Source organism: Mastigoproctus giganteus, chromosome 1 (genome assembly GCF_048544385.1).
Source record: "Mastigoproctus giganteus isolate SK-2022 chromosome 1, ASM4854438v1, whole genome shotgun sequence".
Taxonomy (NCBI): Eukaryota; Metazoa; Arthropoda; class Arachnida; order Uropygi; family Thelyphonidae; genus Mastigoproctus; species Mastigoproctus giganteus.
This window is the reverse complement of record NC_143575.1, coordinates 146,677,459-146,695,859: the sequence shown is the minus strand read 5'-3', so window position 1 is coordinate 146,695,859 and position 18,401 is coordinate 146,677,459. Positions and strand designations below refer to the sequence as shown.

Sequence of the window (18,401 nt, the reverse complement as noted above, 5' to 3'; positions counted from 1 at the left end):
AAACAGCCCTTTCCAGCTCATCCCAAAGATGTTCAATAGGATTTAGATCTGTGGACTGAGCAGGCCACTGCAGCAAAGAAAAGTCATTGTCATGTTCCTGGAGCCATTCCACAGTGATTCGGGGTTTGTGCAACAGCGCATTATTCTGCTGGAAGAAACCATCTGACTGAGGATAAACTGTCAACATGAATGGATGCACTTGGTCAGCAACGATGTTTAGGTACATTGTGGCATTCAGGTGTGAATCTATGGGTATCATGGACCCAACGTGTACCAAGAAAAAATTCCCCACACCATAACACTGCCCCCACCCCCTTGCACAGTAGTCGTTAGACACGACGGGTTCATGGATTTATGTTGTTTTTGCCAAATTCTGAGCCTTCCATCAACATGATGCACCAGGAACTTCGACTCGTCAGACCAAGCAACTGTTTTCCAATCCTCAATAGTCCAGTGCTGGAGTTGCTGTGCCCACAGGAGGCATGCTCTTATTCTTCATTGATAACAAAGGTACGCGATGTGGCCGTCGGCTGTTGTAGCCCATTCGCGACAAAGTGCGACTAGTGGTCCGTTGCAATATGTTGTGGCCCATCTATTTGCTTGCACAATTCTAGCCATCCTCCTCTGACCTCTCTCATCAACAAGTGATTTTCTTCCACAGGAGTGCCACTGAGAGGATGGTTTCTGTTCGTTGCACCATTCTTAATATACCCTTAAAAAAAAAAAAAAAAATTGTGGTGTGTGAAAAGTTCAGGAGAACTGCCATTTCGAAGATGCTTTGTCCAGCACGTCTTGCACTTACTACCATGCCACGTTCAAAGTTCGTTAGATCACTCCTTTTTCCCATTCTTGCTACGGTTTGTACGTTAACTGATACTAGAAAGGTTGTTCTCTGCATTTATATTTACAACTGTGGTCGTGTGACTTGCAACTTTGTGGGAAAAACCATTTGTGTGCACAGCAGGGGTGTACCTAATAAAGTGGCAGCACAGCATATGTCTTTTGCATAATATTAAACAGCAACTGCCAAGTCAAAATACCACAAAAACGTCAAGAAAAGAAATATTTCGCAAATTAATTCGATAAAGAAAACTTATAAATTGAATTTAAGGGTTGTTTTTTTTTTTTTTTTTAAACTAAAGCATGCATTTTCTTACCTCTGACTGATATGTACATGGCTGCAAAGATGGCCAAGGAAAGCACAAAAGAATACATTGAAGAGGACGTAAAACTAGCAATCCTATTGGATTAAAATAAATATTAATTTTTTTCTCTCCTATCTACATAATCTCTCAAGTACAATATACTCTAAAAACAATTTTTAAGAAAATTGATTTTAACACACAGGAAATTAATAACATATGACACAAATTTAGCTATGGAGTATTTTTATCAATCTAGGTTTACTATCTGTTCTAATATAGAAAAGCTTGATAATTAAGGTTTTGGGCTGAGTCGATTTAAAAGAAAACTATATGTCAGATTGAAAAAAAAGCCTTTATATATTTTTCATTTCAAAGTCTGAACAGCTACACAATTGAGAGATCACTTTAGAACTGTTGGTAACATTTAAATGGAACTGAACTAACTGCCACCAATTCCTTTGTCCCATTTCATTTAGTGTCTTCTATACCATAAAACTGCATCCTTTCAGAATGTATTTGATTTCAGAGAAAAAGTATTCCTGTGAAGATAAATTAGGGAAATGAGCAGGGGGGGGTGTAACCTTGATGATAAACAGAGAATGTGGCCTATCATTCAACAGGAACCAGCACCCTTTTTTTTTTGAGAAAAAGGCTGGTCACTGTTGAATAATAAATTAGTGTTGATCTCCCACTCACCCAAAACTTGTTTTCTTTGTTAATATGAAATGGTATTTCCAGCATTCAAAAAGTTCTTTTGTGATTAGCATTAGTAGAATCACATGATGCAAGAAAGCAAGCTTATAATAGCATCAGCCAAAAAAAAAAAAAAAAACCCATTTTCAGTTCATCCACCAACTCGCTCCAAATGTTTGTCTAGTTCTGTATTGAATCTATTTAAGCTATCAAATTCTGCAACAACAGATGGAAGTTTGTTCCAGCAATCAACCACCCGCTGGCTAAAGGCAAACTTCCACACATCTATCCTACAACTGTCTTTCCTCAATTTGAATTTATGCCCTCGCAGACGAATTCTGAGCAAATCCCATCAGCATCGAGCATGCTCAAGCCTTTATACACCTCAATCAGATCACCTCACAGGTGCCTAGTTTCCAGACACTAATTTGCAAAACTTAAACCTTTCTTCATAAGAGCAACTCTTTGTTCCATTCACTAATCTTGTTGCCCTTCTCTGTACTCGTTTCAGCAGTTCTACATCTATATTATTCTTTAAATGAGGCCTACAGACTGGTATACAATACTCATGGTGTGATCTGACCATTGCCTTATACAAGAGAATAATTACCTCCTTATCCCTGCTAAAAAAAAAAAAAATTCCTATATATCTTTGACCAGACACCATGAGCTACTTTTGCAAAGCGTCTGCACTGCTCAGAAAACTTCATATCTGCCCGCACAATTACCCCCCTGGTCCTTTTCATTCTCTACCACTTTCAGTGTAGTACCACACAGTTGATACATTACTCTGGTGTTACTGCTTTCCATATGCAGTACTTTACATTTATCAATTTTAAACATCAGTTGCCACCTCTCAGCCCATCTACTCAACTTTTTTAGATCCTGTTTCAGCAGCGTACTCTCATTAGTGTCATTAACCATTAGTCCCTTTCTTTCGTTAATACGGATGTAGTGCCATAAAAAGTCAAAAAGGAAATTTTATTTTTGATAAAAAGGAAATAAGATTTTTTTGAAGATGAGGGAATTAGGGGGGGGTTAAACTGCAACTCATCTACGACACTCTCAGTACAAAACACCAACCAGCATAGGATCCAAAAGGAAGTTTTCTGCTGCTAATTAAATATGCACCAAAATTAGATCCAGTTTAAACGATAACACTATCGAGTTTCTTAAGAGCTCACTTTATTTAGACAGGTAATGTGGATGCTTTTTTTTTCCCCCCCCCAGTATGTTTAATAATTTTTACTTGAATATTTATTATTGTAATAAAAGTTTGATTTAAAACATGAATTCAAGTAATTACTTGTTTTTCCTTACTTTATTGCACCCAATTGTCATCAAAAATTTATTGCGAAATGTTTTTTTTTAGAATGCCGGTATTAATACCGGTATCCTGGTTTCATAAATTAAAAATACTGAAATACCGGTATTAAGATTTTGACCGGTATTGTGAGCCCTAATTCCCTCCTATTGTGTCAGGGCAGAATTGCAGACACTTTCAAATTAGCCCTAACTCGCGACTTTTTTCCAGCATTGACCTATGCTCGTTAAGTAAATCTGCAGGTCTCTTACTCTTAAGGTCATTAGTGCCAACATGTACAACAATATCACCTCTTGTGCCCTTAAAAGATATCTGCCCTATAACATCATCAACGTTTGCCCTGGCAGACATACCCTGGTCCTGTTCCAACTACCCTTTTTGCATAATACATTCCCAGTCTCCTTGACAATAACTAGTTCCTGTGGGACCTTTGCATCCTGCCTTGGAGATTGCCCCTATATTGCCTGATGCACAGGAGTGAGCTTGATGGGCACCTCATTAAATTTTTTCGAAGGCATTTACCCTATACCTCAAACTCTGATAGATGCCCATCAGAACGCTGAGTTGGCACCTAATTTCTTCACAGTCTCTGCACCTAGCACACACGAAAACATCCTCCTTGGCTAGATCATGTCCTGTTCTAGACAGGCCTGCAAACATTTCACATTTTCCACATCCTCCTTGGCTAGATCATGTCCTGTTCTAGACAGGCCTGCAAACATCTCACATTTTGCACATTGTTTTAGACTGATGTGTTCGAGAATTGCCTCCTTTGGTTTTTCTGCGAGCCACAGCACTATGGCTATTCTGTGAACACTGCTTTGCTGCTCTAGTCTGGGTCATGATTCCGTTAAGTATAATTTAATTAATAATGAACTTTAAGATTAAAAAATTTTACTGATTAATTGATAATACTATACTAATCTAACAGACTAGTACAGTATTAGCGAGTCACAGCACTCTGGCTATTCTGTGAATGCTGCTTTGCTGCTCTAGTCCGGGTCATGATTCCGTTAAGTATAATTTAATTAATAATGAACTTTAAGATTAAAAAATTTTACTGATTAATTGATAATACTATACTAATCTAACAGACTAGTACAGTATTAGCGAGTCACAGCACTCTGGCTATTCTGTGAATGCTGCTTTGCTGCTCTAGTCTGGGTCATGATTCCGTTAAGTATAATTTAATTAACAATGAATTTTAATACGATTAATAAATTATTGATTAATTCATAATAATATACTAATTAACAGATTTCTAATACAGTGCTACGTTTCTCACTATCTAATTTTACATTAAACCTTACGCTTTTCCGTATTGTATAACAATGGCGGCAAGTTAAGAGGATAAAATGCTCTTAACTTGCTCCAACGTAAGCAGGGGTCGAGGTGTGGCACCCACACCACATGGAGGAACGCTGCCCCTCTATGTTACCAGGCAGTACTAGGTGGTAGATGACTCATCAACTGGTGAAATACCACCACTTTGCTTATTGGAGGCTTGAAGTGGTGGAACCCATGTTTAGTCTCTAGAGCTAAGTTTCGGTCAACCCTTCCCTATCTCTTCCATCATGCAGTATGATTGACAACTTTTGAGGTTATGATGAACGTAGTGGCGAGATCCAATATTCCTTACATTTCGAGGGTACAGCTCTAAAACGGCGTTCGCAGGCTTTTTTTTTTTTTTTTTGGTAGCTGTTGGCACATAGGCCTCTGTGTCCATAATGCACCTCCCAAAGTTTTTGCAGTACTTTGTTCCAAGCCCGAGGCGGGAATCGAACCCGCAACCTTTGGGTTGCCAGGCAGGCACTTTACCCACCCGGCTAGCCTGGTCGGCTGTGTTCGCAGGCCGGCCACTAGTTAGTACACCGGACTGAACCTATTGGTAACTCTCTAGGAAGCTTCCGGATCAGCTAGTGTATAATCTTGCTACCTCTACTCTGCCAGATAGTGACTGGAGGGAGTCCGAGTAGTGTGTATGCGGGGAGCATTGTCGAGGCCACATTATGTCAAGGATCTGGGTATATTCTTGCCACATGTACGCCATATCCAAAAATTTCATTACTTCATACAGCATGTCCCACCTACTTTTTCTCACTATTGAATACACCATGAATTGTCAAACTAACAGAGCAAGCTTATCTGTGAAAAGATCTAAACCTCCCAAGGACTTCCTAATTCATTTCACAAATATACATGGTCTCAACTCTAATATCAACAATGTCCATTTCCACTTGCAGTCTGCCAAACCCCATGTACTTTTTCTGGCAGAATCTCAGTTATCGGTTGATTCATCTACTGCTCATCTCAGATGCCCAAATTATTCGCTGTATGATTCCTTTCACCTGAAAGGTGGTACTTGTGCATATGTCCGTTCTGATATTTCCTGTCAGAGACTTAGCAATTTGGAATCTCCTCTCTTTGATCTTCTCTGGCTCAAAATCTCTCTACCTCATTGTGTCAAATTCATCTGTTGTCTCTACCGTTCTTACAACTCCACTAATCACCTGGAGCTCTTTGACTTCCTCTCTTTGCAACTTGACTTTCTCCAATCCAACTTTCCTAACAGTGAAGTAATTTTCCTTGGTGATTTTAATGTTTACAACTCCAGCTGGCTTCCGTTATCTAGTCACACCGACCCAGCAGGTCGAGATGCTGAGGCTTTTGCAATTACTAATGACCTAGCACAGATTGTTCATTTACCTACAAGAATACCAGACAATCCTAATCATACAGCCAATACGCTTGATCTTTTTCTCACAAACAATGCTTCTAAGTACATGGTCGAAGTGAGAGGTCCTTTAGGCACTTCAGATCACAACTTGGTGATTGTCTCTTCTCCAATGGAACCTTTATCTCATGGCTATTCCCAACCACGTGTTGTTTGGCATTACAAGAATGCAAAATGGGATGACCTGAGAGACTTCTTTTCTTCTTTTCCCTCGTCGGAGTACTGCTTCAAAACTTCTGACGTCAACGTTTGCTCAGATCGTGTCAGTGAAATTATTCTTGCAGGAATGGAATCCCTTATCCCACACTCCACTTTAAAATCTCGTCCTTTATCTAAACCTTGGTTTTCCAATAAATGTGCTAAGGCTGTCCAAGAGAAGAATGTTGCATATCGTAATTGGCTTGTTTCTAATTCTTCAGTTTCATTTTCTGCCTACACCAAAGCTCGCAACAGTTGTAAAGCAGTTATTAATCAGCCTAAACTAGAGTTTCAACAGGCTAAGAGTAGAAAACTTGCTTCTTGCATTAATGGTAGCCGAGCATTCTGGACTCTTGCCAAAGCTATTGGCCGCAACTTTTGCCCATCTTTGCTCCCACCTCTGTCCAAACCAGATGGTTCTGTTGCCACTTCAGCCAAGGATAAAGCTGACCTGCTAGCATCCCATTTTTCTTCCAGCTCATGTATTAATGATCTTGGTAAAACACCTCCCACCATTCCCAACACGCTCCATTCAATGCTTCCTGTGGTCTTCCGACAAAAGGATATCAGAAGGATTTTGATGAATCTTGATGCTAAGAAAGCTCCAGGTCCTGATGGTATTTCTCCACTTGTTCTCAAAACCTGTGCTCCTGAACTTACTCCTATTCTTTGCCGCCTTTTTTCACTTTCTTATTCCAAAGGTGTTTTTCCTTCTGCTTGGAAATTTGCTCATATCCAGCCAGTTCCTAAAAAGGGTGACAAATCCCTCCCATCCCATTGGAGTAACTGCAATCGTCCCATTGCAATTACTTCTACTCTTTCTAAAGTAATGGAGAAATCAATTAACTGCCAACTCTTAAACTACCTAGAAACCTTCCGTCTGATTAACGATCACCAGTATGGATTCAGTCAGTGTCAATCCACTGGAGATATTCTGGCTTATGTTACCCATTTATGGACTAATTCAATGGAAAGGTTCGGTGAAACACAAGTCGTTGCTCTTGTCATCTCAAAGGCTTTTGATCATGTTTGGCATAAAGGTTTTCTAAACAAGCTTCCATCTTATGGTTTGCAAACTGTTTTTAAAAAATTGGTTATCCAGTTTTCTCTCTGATCGCTCACTGAGGGTGATGGTAGATGGCTCTCTGTCTTCTAACTTCTCCAATAATGCTGGTGTCCCCCAAGGTTCAGTTCTTTCCCCCACTCTTTTCCTCTTGTATATCAATGACCTTCTTCCATTGACTGGAAATCCTATCCATAGTTTTGCCGATGATAGCACATTGCATTCCACTTTCCATTTTGAGAAACCTTGTCCTGCTCAATCAGCTTCAACTTCTCGAAAATCTGCTACCAATTCCTTAAATGCCGATCTTCAGGTAATTCTCCAGTGGGGCAAAGACAACTTAGTTGATTTCAACCCTGCTAAAACTCAGTCTTGTCTTATATCTCGCAAAAAGGATTCTTCTACTCCTATGCTTATCTTTAGTGACACTCCGATTTCTAGGCAAAATGATATCTCTTTTGGGGATTACCCTGACTTCTAATCTCTCTTGGCACGAGCACATTACAAATATTGCTTCCTCTGCATCTAAAAAAACTTGGTTTTCTCTTTCGCTCTCGGCGTTACTTTTCTTCCAAACAGCTGCTCACTCTGTATAAATCGCAAATTAGCCTTGCCATGGAATATTGTTCCCACATCTGGGGTGGTGCCCCCAAAACCTCTCTCAGGCTTCTTGATTCCATTCAGAAGAGGGCAGTTAGGTTTATTAATGATTCATCTGTAACAGAGTCTCTCCACTCGCTTTCTCAGACGCACTGTTTCTGCTGCATGCCTCTTCTACAGATACTTCCATGGGCACTGTTCTTCTGAATTGGCTTCTATAATTCCCGCTCTCTCTCTCTTTCAAAACAGTCCGAACCTGTGCCGCGACCAGCCAACATCCATTTACTGTCCAACTTCAAACCCACAGAACCAACTTTTCATCTTCCTCATTTATTCATTCAACTGCCGTTTTCTGGAACAACCTTCCTTCATACGTATTTCCTGAAAGTTACAATCTAGAGAAGTTCAAGTGCAATGTCAACAAATATCTTCTTTCGTCTTCTTAACCTCAAACCCAAGCATGGTACTAAGTATTATAGGTTCTAATACCTCTCGTGTTTGGGGTTCATATAAAAAAAAAATAAATAAAATCTATGGACACGAAGTATTAACTTTCAAAATCACTATCTAAATTCAAAAATAAACCACAGAGCTTGACTAGAACTATAAAGCTACTTATAGAAAATAATTTAGTATAACAATAAGTCAATAAAACAACTATTTTATTATTTATTTAATACCAAAGACTTATTTAATACAAAAAAAAAGAAAAAAAAAAAAAAAAACTATTTCCATTGCACCACTGATTTCCGGCAAACATAATGCAAATCCAGTTACTCTTTTCAAGTGCTTGCATGGTATGTCCCTTGTGTCAAAATGTTTAAATATTTTGACCACCTCACATCTGTTGGCATTGTTTCGTAATTCCATTCTTTTATTTTTGAATCATCAGTATATTTTTTTTAAATATGATATCTCATCAAGAAGTTGACTTTCTTCTTCATCCGCATCAGTTAACTTCATTTTATCGTTCGTTGAAATGTATTCAAAACATTGCCGATTAACACAATTTTTAAGATTGATCCATCTAAAACAATCAATATTTTGAAAATGTGCTAAGTGGAGTTCTAAATATTGGATACAGTTCAGATAAAAACTGTTCATATTGGAAATGAAGTTTTTTTGGAGCAACCAATTTCTTCTAAATTTGTTAACTGATTGCATATTGTTTATCTAAGACAAAAGTGGAAAATTGTTTATCTAAGACAAAAGATATTGCATCCTTGCAATATCAAAAAAATAAAATAAAAAATGCAAAATTGTGATTCATAATATAAGTATGGAGGCTATGTGTTCAATCCAGGACAGTTGGCAATGCAGGGCAAAGGACCTAAATCCAGGACTGTCCTGCATCATTAGGGACATCTGGTCACTTTACCTCATGCACTCCTGACAGTCCTGTCTATCCTGCTCAGAGAACTTCATATCTGAAATTCTCTGAGCAAACTTACATAAAGGCCTTTGTTTTCCATTATCTCAGTGCAGTACCACAGTTGCTGCATTAATCTGGGATTACTGTTACGTAGTACCTTGCATTTGTTGTCAATGTTAAACTTCGACTGCCATTTTTCAAGATCATAATGCAGTAACTTACCTTGATTACTGTCATTAACAAACCCTGCAAACCTTCGTATTACTGACAAACTTAGACATTAAGCCTGCTATATCTTCATCAATAAATATTGAAAATGACAGGCGAGTGCCAAACCCTGGGGTCTTCACTAATAACACTGGTCCACTAAGGACAGTGACCATTAATAACCATTCTCTATATTCTCCCACTAAACTCTGCCTTTATCGGTAGCATTAACTTGCTCTTAATTCCATACTGCTCCAATTTATATGGCAATCATTTAGGTGCAACAGTATCGAAAGCTTTCCTGAAATCCAAGTGTAGTGGGTACTGCATATTATGGTCACATTCGGTTTATGAAAATTTATAACATAAAATGGAATGGATTTTTTAATTTTTTTTGATGGTATATAAAAAGTTGTTCATTTTACCAATCTTTATTTGTTATCCAGTACACGTAGTACACTACATTCGTAAATACAATATAAACACAATCAACCAATTTCAGTGCAGAAATTAAAAAATAAATTAATAAAAAAAAATATATTATTAACAATTTTTTTTTAAATATATATATATAAATAACAAAACATGTTATAAACATACAGATCTATTTAAAAAGTTTCTTTGTTTGTTGCTTTAAATCCTTAACAGTTCAATTTTCAATACATTCTTGTAACCTGACAATAATTTGTAGTCCTTCACTTTTACCTCCCTTAAGTGCTAATGCACTCTGTACGACTTCAAAAGATTTCCTAATCTCACTGGTCACTGGTATAACTTTCTGGACCTCAGTATTTTCATTATCTGAATTTTCCTCAGTGTCAGGTTTATCACCTGGTATAATTCCATCAACCATATCCTTTACTGGCAGATTACCTTTTGTTGGAAGATTTATCAATTTCTGCCCACTCGTCGTAATTTTGTGTAATATTAAATGAATTACTGGTATACTCTGTTGGCACTGCACTACTTTCTTCAATATTCATCACAACACCTGGAAATTCAATCACAAGCACATGGCAGTTCTAGAATTGCCATTATATGCACTGTATCTAATAAATTAATTATTTTTGCAATGTTCTTTTGCTTGGGCATGACCACTTCAATTTCTGCAATAATTTTTTGCTGCATTGCATTCTGGTACAATATTTTGAAAACCTTTGATTCTTTGATCAGAGGCTGCATTACAGTATTCACTGGTAGAAATAAGTTTTATGTTGTTCAACTGCACATTTGGATGAGCTGTATAGTTATATAATGTAAGTGCAATTTTTTTTTAGTGACTTGGAATAATTCTCTAAACCAGTGTTTCCCCAAAAACGTTTTTGTTCACGGACCCCTTTTGGCTTCGAAAAATAACCACAGGTCCGCACATCCTTGCTCATATAAAAATAGGGTGTCCAGATGATAGGTATCCAAAATTAAAAATTTATCTTAGAACTCATTCATTATGTTTGCAATCTACTTTTTTCAGACTGACACAAAAAAATAACTGAATAATAAGCTGTCACTAAATAGTGACAAAATCACTACTTCACACAGAAGAATAAGCTGTCACTAAATCATACTGCACATACTAGTGTCATACTGCTACTAGTGTGAAGAATGGTGTTGTTTCTTCATCTCACAAAGTCCTTTCAAGTTGGGAGTGATTGTAGACAACTGAGTTTTATGCAGTTACCTTAGAAAGCTATATAGTTATCTAAGGTAAGTGCAATTTTTTTAGTGACTTGGAATAATTCTCTATACCGGTGTTTCCCCAAACTTTTTTTGCTCACAGACCCCTTTTGGCTTCGAAAAATAACCACAGGTCCTCACATCCTTGCTTAGATAAATATAAGTTGTTTGGATGATAGGTATCCAAAATTAAAAATTTATATATCTCAGAACTCATTCATCATCATTCATTATTCTCAGTACTCATTCATGTGCAAATGTATCCCCAATTCACAAAGGGGGATCGAAGGGTGACACGAGTAATTACAGACCAGTTAGTTTAACTTCTGTTCCGGGTAAAATAATGGAGTCGCTGGTTAAAGATGCATTGCAGGATCATCTAGACAAGACTGCAGCAATAATTCAGACACAGCATGGGTTTGTTAAGGGAAAGTCTTGTCTGACAAATTTGATAGGATATTATAATGTGGTTACAAAGGAACTGGATGCAAAAAATAATTTCGATATCATATATTTGGATTTCAGGAAAGCTTTTGACACTGTTGCGCATGGAAGACTATTGTACAAATTGGAGCAGAATGGTATTAAGGGTAAGTTGCTACAATGGATAAAAGGATGGTTAAGTGCGAGAAGACAGAGTGGTAATCAATGGGTGCTGCTCTTCTTGGACTAATGTTATTAGTGGAGTCCCACAGGGTTCGGTGTTGGGTCCACTGTTGTTTTGTATATTTATCAATGATATTGATGAAGGTATATCAGGCTTAGTGTCGAAGTTTGCAGATGATACAAAGGTTGGCAGGGTTGTTAATGACAGTAATGGCAGTGTGCTACTGCAACAGGATCTAGATAATTTGGGCAGATGGGCTAAGAAGTGGCAACTGAAGTTTAACCTTGACAAATGCAAAGTAGTGCATATGGGTTGAAGTAACCCCAGAGAAACGTACCAACTGTGTGGTACTACACTCAAGGTGGTAGAAAATGAAAAAGACCTGGGAATAATTGTGCAGGCAGATATGAAGTTTTCTGAGCAATGCAGACAGGCTGCCAGGGCAGGTCATGGGGTTTTGTCAATGATATATAGGAATTTTGCTAGCAGGGAAAAGGAGGTGATTATCCCTCTGTATAAGGCAATGGTCAGGCCACGCCTTGAGTACTGCGTACAGGTCTGGAGGCCTCATTTTAGGAAGGATGAGGATTTACTTGAGCGTGTACAGAGAAGGGCATTAGCATTAGTAGAGACATTTGATGCAAGAAAGCAAGCTTATGCAGCATCAGCCAAAAAAAAAAAAAAACCCACTTCCACTTCACCCCTCTGTTCGTTCCAAATACCTGTCCAGCTGAGCCTTAAACTTATTTAGGCTATCAACCTCCACCACAAGGGATGGAAGTCTGTTCCACCAACCAACCACCCGCTGGCTAAAGGCAAATTTCCGCACGTCTATCCTACATCTGTCTTTCCTCAATTTGAATTTATGCCCTCTCAGGTGATTTTTCTGAGCTAGAGGAAAAATCCCATCAGCATTGAGCATGCTTAAACCATTCAAGGCTTTATACACCTCTATCAGATCACCTCGCTGGTGCCTAGTCTCCAGACAGTGTAATTTGCAAAACTTAATCCTTTCTTCGTAAGAGCACCCCTTTGTTCCATTCACTAATCTTGTTGCTCTTCTCTGTACTTGTTCCAGCAGCTCTACATCCTTCTTGAAATGAGGCCTCCAGACCTGTATACAGTACTCTAGGTGTGGCCTGACCATTGCCTTATACAATGGAATAATCACCTCCTTATCCCTGCTGGAAAAATTCCTGTATATCACTGACAATACTCCATGAGCTACTCTTGCAGCCCGTCTGCACTGTTCAGAGAACTTCATATCTGCCTGCACAACCACCCCCAAGTCCCTTTCATTCTCTACCACTGTCAGTGTAGTACCACAGAGTAGATACGTTGCTCTGGGGTTGCTGTTTCCCATGTGTAGTACTTTACATTTGTCAATGTTAAACTTCATTTGCCACCTCTCAGCCCATCTGCTCAACCTTTCCAGATCCTGTTGCAGCAGCATAGTGTCAGTAGTGTCCTTGACAACCCTGCCAACCTTTGTATCATCTGCAAACTTGGACATTAAGCTTGATATACCATCATCAATGTCATTTATAAATACAGAAAACAATAATGGACCCAACAATGAGCCCTGAGGGACTCCACTAATAACATTAGTCCACAATGAGCAGTGTCCATTGATTACCACTCTGTCTTCTCCCCCTCAACCACCCCTTTATCCATAGCAGCAATTTGCCTCCAATGTCACACTGCTCCAATTTGTGCAGCAGTCTTCCATGTGCAACAGTATCAAAAGCCTTTCTAAGATCCAAGTATATAATATCAAAGTTATTCCCTGCATCCAGTTCTTTTGTGACTGCATCATAATATCCAATCAAGTTGGTCAGGCAAGACTTCCCCTTAACAAAACCATGCTGTGTCTGAGCTATAACTGAAGTCTTGTCTAAATGATCCTGCAGTGCTTCTTTAACCAGTGCCTCCATTAATTTTCCTGGAACAGAAGTTAAGCTCACAGGTCTATAATTACTTGTGTCAGCCTTTGATCCTCCTTTGTATATTGGGGTCACATTTGCACATTTCCAGTCTATGGGTACCTCCCCTGAGTCCAAGGAAGCTCTCATAATTATGGCTAAGGGTTTGCTTACTTCCTCTGCTGCCTCCTTTAATATAACTGGATAGATCCCATCCACCCCGGGTGCCTTTCTTGTGTTTATCTTCAACAGTTTCTCCTCCACTTTACTCCCAGTTATTTCAAGATTCTGTAGCTTACTGCTAGAGTTGAATACACCTCTGGCATTCCCCTTGCTGAATAACTCCTCATGTGTGAATGTCGATGCAAAATATTCATTTAGTTTGTTAGCTACCTCAGCAGGATCATCAACAGTTGACCCATCAATATCAAGTGGACCAATCTGATTCATCCCCTTCCTTCTAGAGTCTACATAAGTAAAGAACTCTTTGCTGTTTTTCTTTGCATCCCTTGCAAAGGATTTCTCGTAACCTGCCTTTGCCTGCCTAACCTCCTTTGTAACTTGGTTGCATATCAACTTGTATCTATCATAGGCTTCTGTGTCATGTGTTAATTTGTAAGTAACCCATGCATTTTTCTTCTCTGCCATATGCCTCATTAGTTCATCTGACATCCATTTTGGCCTAAACCTTGAACAATATTTCTTAGTTGGTATGTAAAGCCTAGTAGCTTCCAAGATAAGTTCTTTGAATGCTTCCCATTTTGAATTTGCTGTTGGTAACATCATCAGTTGGTCTCACTGTATAGAATTTAAATACTGTCTCAGTCCATCGTAGTCGCCTTTACGGAAGCAATAACCCTTCCCTTTACCCCTAATGGTAGTTACCTCTTTGAGTAAATCCCACTTCAGCACACTGATCACTGCCACCTAGTGGTTCGTTTATCTGCAGATTCTTAATGCATGAAGAATCACTGCTGATAATCAAATCAAGAGTATTACTCCCTCTAGTTAACAAGATTGGTGAGGGGAATGAAGGGATCCTCTTATCAAGAGAGGCTTAAGTTCTGCAAATTGCAGTGGCTGGAGGCTAGGCATCTGCGCGGTGATCTGATTGAGGTGTATAAGGCCTTGAATGGGTTCAGCACGCTGAATTCTGATGGGATCCTTCCACTTGTTCAGATTACGAACCTAAGGGGCATAAATTCAAATTAAGAAAGGACAGATGTAGAATTGATGTGCAGAAATTTGCCTTTAGCCAGCGGGTGGTTAATTGCTGGAACAAACTTCCATCCGTCGTTGTGGAAGTTAATAGGTTGAATAAATTTAAGGAGGAACTGGACAGGCATTTGGAGGGAATGGTGCGATTTTTTTTTTTTTTTGGCTGATGCTGCATAAGCTCATACATTTGCTTTCTTGCATCACATGCCACTACTACATCTCAGAACTCATTCAAACACCAATATTTACAGGCTGGATGTTGGGAGCAACATCTAGTCTGTAACAATATTTAGATTTTGTAACCACTTACCTTAAAATCCAGCTTCACACAGATATTTTGTGGGAAACGGAAGAAGTTGGAGCACTGCATATTTAGACACTTGTGGATATTCTTGAAGAAGACTGCACCAGAATCCAACCAGAGGAAGCTCACTTAATTTCTCATTCAAGCTAGTATCAGAAGTAATATCTATCAAACACTCACAATTTTGCACAGACATGCCATCCGGTTGTTGCAAACCTTTTAAAATGTTGGATGATGCTACTATGAATAGTTTCTTCCAGGCTAGGTTCGGTTTCTATCAAAAAGTCATTCAGAGTTGAAAAGCATTCATACTGTCTTTTTTCTACACACCTCTTTCAAAATTCAAGTTTATGTTGAAAAGATGCAATTCTGTCCCTTGTTGTAAATATCGACACACTCTTTCCTTGATACGAAAGATTTAGTTCATCAATTCTTGTAAAAATGTATACTAAGTATGCCAATTTCTGCAGCCAAGATGTATTTACCAAATAGTGAGAAAGATAAAATGGATGAGCAGTAAAAAAAAAAAATAAAAGGATAAATTTCCAAGCAAAGTTCAAAAACTAACAAGAACTCCCCCCCCCCCCCCCAGAAAGCAAACTTATTTCTGTATGAAGCAGCAGCAGCATTGTGTCTTCACTGCACATTTCTTTGCAAAGTAACTTAAATGCCATGCTATTAAACGGCCTAGATTTAATGTAATTCACTATCTTTACAACACCAACAGTTTTTAGGTCTCTTTCCATCATTTTGGTGACAAGCACTTGTCAACGGAGTACACAGCAACTACTTGAACAAGACCGTGCCAACTCTTTGATATGCACCACCACCCCTGCTGTTCTTACTGTCACTGCTCTGGCCCCATAGTACATACACACTTTTCCCAAATGATTTCATGTTCTATCATGTAACTATAACATTAAACATTTCTTCTCCAGTTGTGCAACTTTCAAGCGATTTACAGAGCAGTAAATCTTCCTTGATTTTGTTCTGGAACAAGTAAAATACAAATAATACTGACAGCCCTGGCATGTCTGTTGATTTGACAAGTCGCAATGAAAAAGCGAAGCTGGATTTAAGTCGTGACACCAATTGTAGACAAATCTTGAATGCAACTTTTAACAGTCTTATTAGTTAACTGAACTGTTTCAAGTTTCTTTTTAGACTGCTCACCAAGGACAAAAGCTGCCATTTCCACCACACATAGCTTAATTAGGGTTTCTGCAATTGTATAGGCTTCTCCTGCAAGTGCAATACAGTAACGTGTCCTGTAGGAGGCCTTGGTAATGTTTTCATTATCAGTTTTTGAACTTTTCACCATAACGCTCTGACAGATTGTCAATGCCTCAATCTTATTCTTGAAAAAGCTAAGATCTTTTTTCCTCATATTCAGGGTGATTAGTATCACTATGTCTAGGAAGTTTGGCAGGTAACATAGAACAGTTTGATAACACGTTGTTGCTTGTTTGTTTGTTTGTTATTTGGATTTTAGGAGCATTAACAACTAAGGCCATATTGCTCCGGGATATGTGGTGGTCATTCCCTGGCCTTTCCACATCCTCCGCATTTGGTGGTGATGGGCTCGAAACCCGGTCTAATCAAGAAGCTTGTACTACGCACTGCTGCTCCTTCCCACCTGGCTACGGAGGCGCCGACACTTTGTTGCACAAGACACATAAGGCATCAGGGGCAATTTCAACACCTGTATACGTAAACCCCAGAGACAAATAGGAATCATTGTACAGTAAACCCCCGCTATTCGCGGTCGCTGATTTAATATAAAATGAAACCTAAAAAATGTGAATTTTAAAGCGCCGTGAACATTTTCCGCCATAAATAAAAACATGGGCGTGGCTAAAATTATCTTTTCCGGTCAAAACAGTGCTCAGTGGGTGGGGGAGAGGGGTGACAAAATTGCGAGCGTGGATGTTTCTCGCTAATCATTGTTCAGTATGTGTTATGCACTTGTCATGGAAGGTTTCGTCGTTTGTTTAATTTATATGCTTATAAATTAAATAAATTTATCAATTTATAAATTGATATGCTTACAAAAGTGATAAATCTACCGTTTTGCAGTGTAAAACAGACTTTTTCAAGTGTTTTACGGAAGAAAGTGACTTTATTGTGGACAAGTTCTTTTTAACCAGTACAAAAATATGGCTACGAATAACAAGGGAAATGTGAAAATATCAAAGAAGTTGATGACATTGGCGAATAAAAATTGAGTTATTAGACAAAATTTCTAATGGTGAAAATGTCTCCTCAGTGGCAAAACATTATAAAATCAATGAGTCAACGGTACGATCAATCAAAAAATTGGAAGAAAAAAAATCTGCCGTAGTGTCCGTGAAAACGCGCTAATTGCTTCAAAAATTTGCTCTGTAATTCGTGATGTTAAATTAGAAAAAATGGAAAAGGCTTTAAATCTGTGGATAGAAGACCGAACTCAGAATAAAATTCCGTTAAGTTCACTCATCATTCGTGAAAAGGCAAAACTCCTTTATCAACACTTTAGCGAAACTGGTGATAGCACTGGCGGGATAAGTTTTTTAGCTATAGCAAAGGCGCTGGATTGAAAGATTTGTTTGAAATTTCTAATAAATATTACATTTAATATTAAATTGTTTCTTATTTTCATTTCGATGCCTTATGCTTGCATTTCATTATGTACTGTCTATGTACCTAATCATATTATGAAGGTATATAATACATACATAGACAAAATTTTAGACTAGTTTTTCTTATATATTTCACACTTTGGAATGGAACCTCTTTATTACTATGGGAGCAATAACTCAGGATTCGCGCCATTTCTCATTTACTGTACTTCTGTTTTTTACTACTTTCTGCATTCTAGAATTGCCAATACTGGAAGGCAACATAAAACATTGAGATTCACTTACAACTTTACTTACTGTAGTTGCACTTAACTGTTTACTTAAACTACCTCTTTTTAGCCATTGATCCATGATAAATTTTTAAAAAATGAACAGTGTTACTGCACATTATTTCACTGACATACTGAAGCTAATAAAAATAACTACTTCAATTCCCTCGTAATTATGTTAATGCTATATGAACTACAACTAAACTGAAGTGGTGATCCATGGTGGTATAAGTCACAGCTAGAAGATAACTAAATCTGTAGAAGGTGCAACAATGCTAAGTTTAAGCTGAACAGATTTTTCTTTCTGCATCCACATGCAACATACTTTGTAATCAGATAGCTACAAATATATATCAGTAGCCTACATAACAATGCATCGCACGATTTGACTGATTAAACTGATTGTGACTGGCTTCACAGGTACAGGGGGGGGGGTTTCTTAACTAGATATTC

At 38.3% G+C, this 18,401-nt stretch overlaps 1 protein-coding gene across 6 annotated transcripts in view; it reads right to left on the bottom strand.

Moving 5' to 3' along the window:
- LOC150091181 (uncharacterized) overlaps positions 1-18,401 on the bottom strand; it is a 210,898-nt gene that overhangs the window by 145,099 nt on the left and 47,398 nt on the right. For 5 of the 6 annotated variants that reach the window (XM_090382576.1, XM_090382584.1, XM_090382602.1 and 2 more), the window contains one exon: positions 1,158-1,240. The exons of the other annotated variant lie outside the window; for it this stretch is intronic. In XM_090382576.1, coding sequence (XP_090238702.1) covers positions 1,158-1,240 — 83 coding nt within the window. The remainder of the gene's footprint in view (positions 1-1,157; positions 1,241-18,401) is intronic. 6 annotated transcript variants of the gene reach the window in all.